The sequence below is a fragment of the Prunus avium genome, chromosome 3 (assembly GCF_965620075.1).
Source record: "Prunus avium chromosome 3, drPruAviu1.hap1.1, whole genome shotgun sequence".
Lineage (NCBI taxonomy): Eukaryota > Viridiplantae > Streptophyta > Magnoliopsida > Rosales > Rosaceae > Prunus > Prunus avium.
The window spans coordinates 3,716,747-3,728,486 of record NC_142286.1 but is presented as its reverse complement, the minus strand read 5'-3'; the positions used below and the strand labels follow the sequence as shown (position 1 = coordinate 3,728,486).

At 38.1% G+C, this 11,740-nt stretch overlaps 1 protein-coding gene across 1 annotated transcript; it reads left to right on the top strand.

Moving 5' to 3' along the window:
- The first annotated feature begins 639 nt into the window (after positions 1–639).
- LOC110767802 (protein ROOT HAIR DEFECTIVE 3 homolog 1-like) lies at positions 640–9,373 on the top strand. Its single transcript, XM_088250185.1, has 22 exons — positions 640–836; positions 1,658–1,821; positions 2,065–2,131; positions 2,223–2,325; positions 2,602–2,669; positions 2,767–2,830; positions 2,900–2,965; positions 3,132–3,179; positions 3,261–3,301; positions 3,462–3,543; positions 3,598–3,735; positions 3,832–3,900; positions 3,985–4,055; positions 4,183–4,261; positions 4,640–4,808; positions 5,744–5,859; positions 6,727–6,986; positions 7,070–7,166; positions 7,270–7,419; positions 8,010–8,114; positions 8,366–8,451; positions 9,015–9,373. The coding sequence occupies exons 3-22, from the start codon at positions 2,112–2,114 to the stop codon at positions 9,016–9,018; spliced, it is 1,836 nt and encodes a 611-aa protein (XP_088106311.1). The 5' UTR covers positions 640–836; positions 1,658–1,821; positions 2,065–2,111; the 3' UTR covers positions 9,019–9,373.
- Positions 9,374–11,740: the final 2,367 nt, after the last annotated feature.

The window sequence follows — 11,740 nt, the reverse complement described above, 5'->3', positions numbered from 1 at the left end:
TTTCCTTTTAGGTTTAGGTTTTGAGCTTTCCTCTCCGTGGGTTCTGGGTTCGTGGTGTTGGAGGGTGGTGGTCATGGGGAATGCAGGGAGGAGAGAGAGAGAGAGAGAGAGATATATATATATATATATATATTTAAAATTTGGTTTTTTATATATAAATATTTTATTCATTTTTTAATCAATTTAAAATTAACAAAAATTAAAAAATATGGGGCCCACAATGCCACGGAACCACCTTGTAACAAATTTAAAAATTTGGGTATGTTATTGTAAAAATTGAGAAGATATGGATTAACATGTCTTAAGGGTGTAACCGCATTGTACTAAACTGTAATTAATCCTAATATTATTCTACTCAAGTATCAATGAAGATCAGCTTCTACATCCCAAAAGATAAGTATTTTACAATACTTCTATTAATTTTATTTAATCTACTATATCAATGTAAATTACAATTTTCTAATATATATTTTCTATGATGTCTTGCGGAAAAGCAGAATCCATAGACCAACTTTTCCAACAAATATTACGTGTATGGAATGAGATACCTCAAGCAATTAATGAAATGAGGCACCTCGCTAAGCGATTGATGGAATGAGGTGCTTCACTAAAGCAAAATGGCGTAATATGGAAGTTAAAAAAGAACGGTCAACATTTTCGCCACGGGGCTTGTTGGCACCAAGCAACACTTTCCACTTCTCTTATTTCAAATACGCACGTTATTTCATCAGCAGCAAGCAAGCTGTCGCCAAGAAGCTCTTCCGCTTCACATTTTTGAATCGCCATGGATGCTGCTGCCAGTACTCCAAACAAGAGCAACTCTTTATTAGGAAATGGTGAGTCTTTATATACCCTACTATTATTAATTAGATCATGATCATGCTATTTTTACTTCGTTTGATCATTCGATCCTCATCCATGGCTATGCACGCTACACTAATTAACTAGTATATAATATATATATATATACTATATAGGCGCTTCTCCATTGCGGAATTGAATTTTTGACCGTGCGATTGATTTGAACGGTTCACATATATTCTTCCTCTTCCCGAGTTTGCTCTTCTCTCTGCTCACTCCTCTTTCTTTTTTCTTTCCTTTCCTTCTCTCCGCCAGTTTTCTTCTCTCTTGTCATCTGGTGATTTTTTTTTTCTTTTCTCAATTAATTAATACTCTTTTTTCTTTTCTTTCTCTCCCACAACACTAATTGTCACAGTCTCACAGACCCATTCGCTCCCCCCTCCCTCTGTTTTTTGGTTGTTCTAGCTGCTGTCAGTGAATCGAAGAGGGCGGAATTTGAGATTGCTTCCTTGACATCTAGAGTAAATACAGTGGCCTGCATGTAGGAAAGAATATGAGATTGCTTCCTTGATATCTGTTGATGGCAGAATTATAGGAGATGACTTCGTGGTGTTCTTTTTATTCGGGGGACTTCTCTCTTGAGATAGCAATAACAAAAATTAGTGTTGGCGGAGAGAAAGAAAAAAGAGAGAGCCAACTAGCCAGATCACCAGATGACAAGAGAGAAGAAAACTACTAATGGGACAATTTGGTATTTAATAACAAATAAAATGGAAGGGTCGACCTGTCTCACGTTGACCGCACCCTATCTAGAGATATTGCTTTTGTTTGATTATTCCTGTCTACCGTATTTCAGCATTTCTTCTCCCGTGAGCGGTGATGGCTGCTGCTCTACTCTGCTTGTTGGTGGTGACAGAGAGTTCAATGTCACTGGATTTAAAAAGTTTACGAAATTCACAAAGTTTGCTAACGTTGGACTTTCTTATCTTGTTGTCGCCATTATCGGCCCACAAAGTAGTGGTATGCATTCTTACTTACCTTTTAATCTTCATTTCTGCCTTGGTTGAGAATTCACAAAAATATCACTCTGGTGAATAAGATGAAGCTAAGTTTTGAAATTCTGCTACCATGTTTTGAAGCTTAATCAGATGGAGCAGGGTTTACAAATTACGATATGTTTTTGGTCATTCTCTGTTTTCTGATCTGATATTGATACATGATTGATATATGACAATGTCTTTTTAATACTAATCATCTGTCCAGGAAAGAGCACACTACTAAACCATTTATTTCACACCAACTTTAAAGAGATGGACGCTTATAGAGGAAGGCAAGTACTGTGCGCACAATGATCAACATTAAACTTTGGGTTGTGTTTTCTTTAGTGACCTTGAATATGATGGGATATGCTTTTATTCCAGGTCTCAAACAACAAAAGGTATTTGGGTGGCAAAATGTCCCACCAATCACCCTTTTACTCTTGTTATGGACATGGAGGGTACAGATGGGAAACAACGAGGAGAGGTGCTTTTAGTTTTCATCATCAAATTTCAATTTATGGCCATGCTTGAATTTATTGTCATTACCAGTTTTCTGTTCATAGCCAACACACGAATCCGTTGCTGGATAATAAAATGTATTCATGCATATATATTCTACTTATGGCTTTCTAGATTATCAATTTTTATCTCTTTGACTGCCGCTTCATCTTACTTTAAAAACCAAAAAATGCATAACTCTATCAGGATTGCTTGTCATGGTTGCAATCTACTTAATTGGAATTTGGTTATTTCTTTACAGGATACAGCATTCGAGAAGCAGAGTACTCTTTTTGCCCTTGCTGTAGCAGATATAGTGCTCATTAACATGTGGGGTTTTTATTTTTCCCCTTCTTTATTGACTGTTTGGATTTGTAATATTTTCCCTTGTCTCTGTGAGTAATCTTCTTTAGCAATTTTTGGGTAGATGGTGCCATGACATTGGCCGTGAGCACGCTTCAAATGTGCCTCTCCTAAACACTGCGTTCCAGGTATTTTCTTCCTCCCTACAAATTTCAGAGGCTTGATTTCTTGAACTTTATGCTTGAATTTGCTAACAGATGATGATGCGATTGTTTGGTCCTCGCAAGACAACCCTGATCTTTGTCATCCGTGATAAGACAAAGGTTCCTTCTTCTCTTTTAGTATTTCTCTGTGATTTGAGATGGAACCAATTTGCATTTGTCTTTGTTATTCATTTTGGTAGTCTGTTGCATCGTTTCCTTCCTTGGTATAAGGCCATTCCACTCTAGGCTGAGTTTTGATAGTGTAGTTATGCTTTTTTGTTTGTAGACGCCACTGGAGAGTTTACAAAGCGAACTTCAGAACGACATTCAGAAGGTTAACTAATTTGGTGCTTTATTTGTTGTTGCCTTACTTTTAATGTTGTTGTTTGTTAACCCCGTCTCTCCTTTACTGCAGATATGGGAGTCTGCTCCTTGGGCACCATTGCCTTACTTTTAGTTATCTTGATACAGAGGACAGTTGTTGTTTGTTAACCCCGTCTCAAATGTTGCTGCATATTGTATTTCACTAAAACTTCGTCGACTACCTTAAAAAATGTTTCTGTTCTCTGTCATTTGTCCCTTGCCATTTCCTCTCTCATCTTTTGTTGCATTCCAGTTTTTCCCTAAAGAAACCAATTGTCCCATTTCTATTTTTTATACTAAAATGCCTAGTATTCAAATTTATGCATCTTATGCAGGTTTGCCCTTTTTTCTTTGTTCAAATTTATGTAACTTAAGTTTGTGAATGAAAGGTTGCTTGCATGAGGCAGAAACTCTTCCATCATAATAAACTTGCTGGAGATCTTCCTGCTTCAGGATTTTCTTTGAGTTTACAGGAAATTTGGGAAAAAATAAAAAAAGACAGAGATCTTGATATTCCTTCCATCAAGGTAAAACTGTGAATACAACTTTTTTTTGGTCGAAATCTGTGAATACGATATATGCATGTAAATTTGAACAAGTCATCCACAACTCTTCCGTTGCAGGTCATGGTGGCTACAGTAAGTTGTGAAGAGATTGCCAATGAGAAGTATTCTGCTTTTGCAGCAAATGAGGTACCTGTTTTTCATATATTGCCATATTTTCCATCTTCTTCAATTCTAGTTGGATAGCCTTGAATTGCTTTGGAATTATCACAGAAGTGTATTCAGTTGAATTATCCTGGCTTTGGAAAGAGGCAGAGTTCAATGATTGATGCTTGTATATCGGAGTGTGTATCTTTCACTTATATTTCTCAGCTTGTTGTAGGCTACAGGATAAGATTATATTTCTCACCTTTTGCCTTATGTGGTTGAATAGTTCTTTATATTTAGCTTAATTTGTTTTTACAATTCTAGGTATGATGAAGAGGCTACATACTATGATGAAGGTGTCAAATCCGTAAAGCGCAAGCAGCTTGAAAAAAAATTGCTGCATGTAATGAATCTCGACATCATTCTTGTTGAACCATATATTACTCATTGTTCCCCTTCCCCACTCTTTCCTCGTGCTATAGATGGCTGAAATATAGCAACGCAACCAAGACTTAACGGTTTTGGACTTGCAGAAAATTTTGCATCAAAGACCAAATTGTGTTTGTTATTCCTTTGATTGTGGTTGATACAATTTCTGTCATGACTCATCCTCTAATCTGTGCCATGCATGTCGATCAGGGATGTACACATTTTACAGTGAGGCGGCCAGTTTGAACTGATTTGACATAAATTATCCTCTCTTTTTAAGCTTCCCGTTTTAATTATCAATTCGATTTACATATCTTTCTTCTATTATTGATTGGTTTCACTGTCTTATTAGCTTGTTAAACGTGCATTCCAAAAGCTGCTGGAACTTAAAAGATCTTCTACTCTGGATAAGTTCAAGGAAGCATTTGATAAGGCCTTGGACGGGGTCATCAAGGGATTTTCTGTGACTGCTCGTAACTTCACCGAGTCTTTTATGGCTCAATTTGACGAAGGCTGTGCAGGTATGTTTTGAGAATGGCATTCCTTTAGCCAAAATTGGAAACTCAAGGATAAAATGCAAAAACTGAAATACATAATAAAAGAAACACTTCAAAACCATGAAGCCAAGATAGATAAGTCACAAGACAAATTGAAATTTATCCTTGTACACTCAAACACATCTTACGTACAAGCTGACTTCCTGCTAGTCTGTTGTCAATTATGGATCAAGAGATAATACTGGAATACTTAATAAGTTATAAAACCAAATACACTAACCTTGTTCAGCCAAGAAAGATTCCTCATCTTTGGATAGAAGAAAAATTCCTGCTAGTCTACAGGCAATTGCATGATGAATTACTCGCATCTTTGGGCAGAAAGTTATTCATCATGTATTTGCTTGTAGCACAAGTTTGATCATGAATCTTTGAGTGCATAGATCTTGCAATGTATTGAGTTGCTTTGGCTCACTTAATAATACACTGCAAGATGTTTGCAAACAACGATCATGGATCTTTCTTGCTACAACAAAATAATAGCTTTATACTGTTGCCGTGCCAAAATTTTCCTGCAAACATTATCAAGCTTTCAGTTTTACAAGCTTTAAACTATTGCTGCAACGAAAACCTGGTTAGGTAGGAGATAATATAACTTAAGCTCTGATACCACATGTAATACTTAATGAGTTATAAAACCAAACACACTAACCTTGTGCAGCCATAGAGTCGAATAGAGAGCACGATAGAAATAGAGAGATCTTCTCCTAGAAGCCGATGCCTTATGCTCTAATTCTAGATGGGGTGAATATGTGTATAAGCTTGTATAAGCTAGAATATCACCTCAGTGAGTTTAAGACATTAAACAATCTTACAAATAGGCCTTTTGAATTGGCGTCATTTATATGTGTCTACTTACTTGCTCTGTAAATTACAATGAGATTAACACATTATTTATGCAGATGCTGTTATCAAACAAGCAAACTGGGACACATCTAAAGTAAGGGATAAACTTAGACGTGATATAGAAGCCCATGTTGCTTCAGTTCATGCTGACAAGATAAAGGACCATTGTGAGGTATGATAGCATATTTTTGTTCATTCTCTCTTCTGGGGTTACTGGTTTTCATCAACCCGAGCCAGAATTTTGTTGAGCTAATTTTGTTGCTTAAGTTAATTTTGTTGCTCCAAAAGAAAGATAAAGGCCCATGTTGCTTAAATTAATTTTATTAAGGACATTGATTGCTTACGTTGTAACAGATTCCATGTAGTGTCTGTTGTGCGGAAGCGTCAACCAAGTGCGAGTGAAAATAAACACAACTAGCAGGAGATAAAATAATGGACACAAAACAACACCAACAAGAACACCAAGATTTATACTGGTTCAGCAATGCCTACATCCAGTTTGGAGACGACGGAGTATTCCACTATAATCAATGAGAACATACAACAGTGTTTATCACTCAATTTCCCAAAGACCCAAATAACCCAAGCTCACACATTTACAATAGGAAGAGAAACTGAAAATACAAAGCAAAGACAACTTGAGAGAATTTTCTTCTCTCTGCCGAATGGCTTCTTGCTGTTTCTCTCCCTCTACTCTTCTTCTTCAGCTGCTGCCATACTTCTCAATTTATAGAGAAGCCAACGGGTGAAGGCCAGCTAGTCAAATTATGAGGCCAACTATGAAGTCAGAAAGCCAGCCAAGTTTGCATGGCTTTTGTCTCCCACGTGCTCCCATCTTCTGCCAAAGCTTCAATATTCCTCTGCAAAGGCGCTGCAAAGTTGTTATTCACCTGCAAAGCTGCTGCCCCCACATGACAGCATCCTCCCACATGATAGCACAAAGTTCTTTCGGTGCAAGTTGAGCCATAATCAACAGTGTCTATTGTTGACAAAGTTGTCATAGGAACTTGGTTGATGAAGATGTAACAATAAAATGCAGGCAAAGTTGAGGGGGCTGTTATCAGGACCGGTGGAAGTCCTTTTGAAGCAAGCTAATAATAAGACCTGGCCCACAATAAGAAGACGTCTTCGAGAGGCAGAATTAGCTTTCTGTAGGAGCGCTGTTGAAATTTCTGGTTTTGAGATGGATGAACAAACCAAAGCCAAAATAGATGCAAGTCTAGAGAAATATGTAAGACGTATGGTTGATGCTAAAGCAAAGGAAGAGGCTGGAAGGGTCCTCATCCACATGAAGGAGAGGTAGGGAACTCTCTCTCTCACAATGGTTTGAACGTTATTTAAGATTTTATTGTATGCAATTGATATTTGAATTGCCTTTACAGGTTTATAACAAAATTTAGCTACGATTCTAATTCAATCCCACGTGTTTGGAACCGGCCGGAAAATATTGGAGCGATCGCCAGAACTGCTCATTCTTCAGTATGGCTCAATTTTTATCAATTTTTATTGACAGTTCTTGAGAGTTTGAATTTGAAGTTTGAATTTGTTAACTATATATATTCATATTGCGTAATTTTTTCAGTCGCTAGAAGTGCTTTCTGTTATGGCTGTGATCCGTTTGGATGGTGATGATGATGGTGATAAAATTCAGCCAACTTTAATTAGTGCCTTGCTGGATAAAGATAGTAGTACCACAACAAATGACCAACTGGCTTCAAATACTTGGGAAGAGGTGACCCTTCTTTTGTGCCTTTTTTTTTTTTGCTTAATTTAAAGATAGATATCTCTCTATAAAAAAAGATAGATAGGAGTATCACATCATAACCCAGCTGCTCCTATTAGTGACCAAGATACTGATATTTATTTATTAATTAATATATTCAATTATATCCAGTTTTATTTTTATTTTTTTATACAAAAGATATTTTACTTTAATCTAAACTACGAGGAGGTGGTTTCGAACTTGGGTGCAGAGTGAAGAACACATTCTCTCTAGCCAACTTGACTAAGCTCATATCTGTATATCCAGTCTTAATTTATTAATATTCAAAGATATTGCATACTAGATTATGAAAAAAAATATTTACAAATAATATTGAGAGGGCTGGAGCAGGCCGGGCCGCATTGAGCTTGAGTTTAAACACTTGACCTAATCCCCCACCCCACGCAAGGCCAGCTCTCCCATGGCTATAGTATAGGCCGAAACGGACTTTGACCCATTGAATTTGGGCCGGCCCTTAAGCTCTCTCTCTCTCTCTCTCTCTCTCTCTCTCTCTCGTAAGACCACATATAAGGTTTTCTGACTTTCCCCTTCCTATACAGGTTCCATCATCAAAAACGTTGATCATACCTCTTAAATGCAAAGAGTTGTGGGAGGAATTCAAGGAAAACACCAAGGACATTGTTTCGAAGGCCGTTGCTGAACAGGTATGATATCTCACCTATTAATAAATGGAAACAATATGTGAACTATAAATAGTTTTGTTTTGTCTCCCATGATGTGTTATTTGATCGCCTGCTGTTATGGAACTACGGTTAAAGTCTATTTCAGGTTTTCATTAGGTTTAGATAAACTTCCTCATGAATGATGCGTTTCATTAGCTTAAAAATCTCTCTGACTTTAACTTACTCACACTCATACCTAGTCCATTAATTCAACATGTTGTTTTACTTTTCAGAAGGCCAACGCGCGTTTTCAACTACCTCCTTGGGCAATTGGCTGTTTGATTTTCGCTGGATACAATGCCATTACGAGACTAATGAGGTACACACTAGTTCCCCTACACTACACAGGAGGATATAGAGATGTTCTTTCTACCATATATATAAAGTTTTATATATCCAGTACAAGTACCTCTACCATGTTCAAATTTATTCCTCCATGAATGCATAAATCCTTTGTATCTGGGTGTGGGTGTCATCCTTGTTGTTTTTTTTACTCGTCACGCCCATATGGTGCTGGTTTGCAACTAGGGGTCTCTGGTGAAATCCACAAGGGTTCTGTGAGTGAGTGTCACATTTTGTTTTAATTATATTGTCTGTCACTCTCCCTACTCCTTCCCCCCTTAGTACTATACGTATAGACACTGGTACTACTTGTATAGCATGCTTTTCGCCTCCACTGCTAGTGATTTTGACACTCCTCCTTGTTTCACATCGTGCACTCAGGTGAGTGTAGAAAGAAAAAAAAAATTATTTAGTTTGGAGTGCAGCTGGCTAAAACAGGAGTGCCAAAATTACTGGTTTTTGGGGATTCTGGAATAGGTCTAGTTATGTACTGAGTCCTTAACTTGCTCATTCATAATAATAGTTTTGTTATGATTTCAGGTGAGGGTAAAGAGTGAGAACACAACTATATAGTGGACTTGGCGGTACGCTCTTGGAGAAATGGTTGCAGCGCCCCGATCGACTTTATTTCAATCAACGAACAAAAACTAAAAACTAAAAAATATTGAGCTCAAGTCCCGAATAAGTGACCTCTCAATTCAACTGGTTTTGAATAGTAGAGGTGGAATTGTTGTACTGTTGTATTATTAATTATGAATTTTGATTTGTACTGTAACAAGGGACAAGTATGTGTGTTGTATTGGAATTTTGAATTTTATTTTGTATTGTTATTTCTTGTTCTAAATTGAAGACTCCAACTATATAGCTGTCATACTAAATTTATTTGTTTTAGTCTGTAACGATTTCTTGCAACTTAATTTAATCTATGTTAAATTGCAATTTTTTATAGTTAGTTTTAGTTTTAGAAATAATATTTTCGACAAACTTTATCTTATGGTACTTGCAAGTTTTCTTGGGATCTCAAGCCCCATTCGCTGTCCCCAACGGTTCTTGCTTCATGTGACTCTTTGTTGCCAAGCACTGACGCTGACTTTTCTGATGGTCCCAAGTTCCAGACTTTTCCGATGGCCTTTGTTGAGTCAAAGAATGTTGTCTCGGTGTTACAGAGTACCGACCCGCCTCAATTCCATGCCTTTTCATCTCTGGTAAGCGAACAAGTTGAAGATTCGCTGGTAAGGGCAGTGTGTTTTGCTAGGACTCCACAGTCTGCTATTGGGGTGAGTTGTATTTCGGCTGTGCACAAGACGCAATTTTGGGAGGGCTTTGAACCCATTACTGAGCAAACTCTAGTATCATCCTATCAGAGTTCTTCCAAGATTGCAGAAATCAAGATTCCTGCTCAATATTGGGTCCAACAGTCGGGCGCCAGCCCTGCACTCCCACTGTTTGTTGAAATGCCTACCTCGGCTGTGTTATGCAATGCTTGTCCTGGCGTTCTTGATTTTGAGATGGATTACTAGATGGGCATTCGTGACAAAGGGGGAGGTTTCATTTGGTGTATTTGGAGGCATGAACTGAGGAGGGTAAGGTACAGGCTTACTCTCATTTCTTCTTTTTCTTGTATGAATGCATCTACATCTGCCCAGGAGTGGAGATTGCTCTGTTTCCATGGTGGCTATGCCGATGATTTTGAGTTTGACTATCATATGGGTATTCAGCCACAATCCTTTTAGGCTCATTGGAGTTGGATTATCTGTTTGGACATTTGCCACAGCTGCTTGTGGTAGTTCAATATGTCGTATGCTGGTTGGAGTTGGTGAGGCATCTTTCACAAGTCTTGCAGCGCCGTTCATTGATGACCATGCTCATGCACCTCAGAAAACAGCATGGCTTGCAATGTTTTAGATGTGTATACCAACTGGAAGGCGGTTCTGTGGGCTTTGCAAATGGGATTTTCTTCTCACTCCACCCCCTCTGCGATTTCCTCCCAGCCTGCAACGAACCCTCTGATTAAGCAGGGGACCCGGGGGGGAGGGTGGGGAAATTTATTATTGTTTGCTAGCTTTCTACTTATGGCAATTTCGTGGGCTTTGCAAATGGGGAAATGATGGCGTATGCCATCTTTGTCAAAAAGCAGGGGACAAAGAGGGAAGTGGTGTCAAATATCCCATTATTGGTCATCACCATTGAAGCTTCCTTCAAAGGTCAGCATACGATACGCGCGTATGCTGTTCTATTTTGTGTTTTTGGTTTGTAGATGTGTTCTTAGTTGGCAAGATTTTAGTGGTGCGTGTGCTGACATGTTGCTCCTGCTGTTGCTGTATCGGCCCTTCTCCTTCACATACTCCCCAAAAAAGGCTGATAGAGAAAAGTATCCCTCAACTACCAACGCAGCGCAAGGCAACCCTAAGTTACGAGTAATTTTTGGGTGTTCCGGGTACACCACGTGGCTGGTGTACCATCCTATAGACGGAGGACATATGGAATATTTCCAATGCAGCCCGCCACATGTAATAAAAAGAAATGCAGTAAGTTAAATAATAATTCCACATGTCTTATGTTTATTGAATGGTACACCAGCCACGTGGTGTACCCGGAACATATAAAAATTTCTCCTAAGTTACCCACCCACGCCGCCATTTACGCAAGTCAAAAGCTTGATCACAAAACAGTGCTAAATCCATGGTTTGTCTAGTCTAGCGAATTTTCTTGGGTCTACTCGCATATCATTTGAAGATGCTGGTGTTCTGTGCACTTATTGTAATGGTGTTACAAAGCACCATTAGCTTGCACGTCACTGTCGCAAGCACGTAATGGTAACATTTTTGAGCAAGTGCCAACATACAAGGGGCTGTTTGTTGTTGTGAGGAAGCCCCCATTAACTAGTTTTTATTTTTTGGGTCTAGGCGAATTATGTTATCCTTTCATATCAAATTCAGGGTTGAGCAATTTGATTGGTTTCTGAGGGGACGTATTCATTTCCCAAATAAATAAAGTAGCTCAATTGTCTTCGACCAGTTTCGCCGATAATTTTCTTTATGTGGCAAGTGGCACATGGTTAAGTTTTGCATTCCACATGTCCGCGTTTTGCCATGTCATTTCTTAATTTTTAATTATCCTAAACTCATAATCACACGTATTTTTAATTTATGACATCCAAATCATCATTTGACCTCAATAAAATTTAAATGTTTTCTTGCATACTTTTTAATCAACCACGAATAATATAAATCTAAATAAACTCCCAAATATTCCATTAAATTATC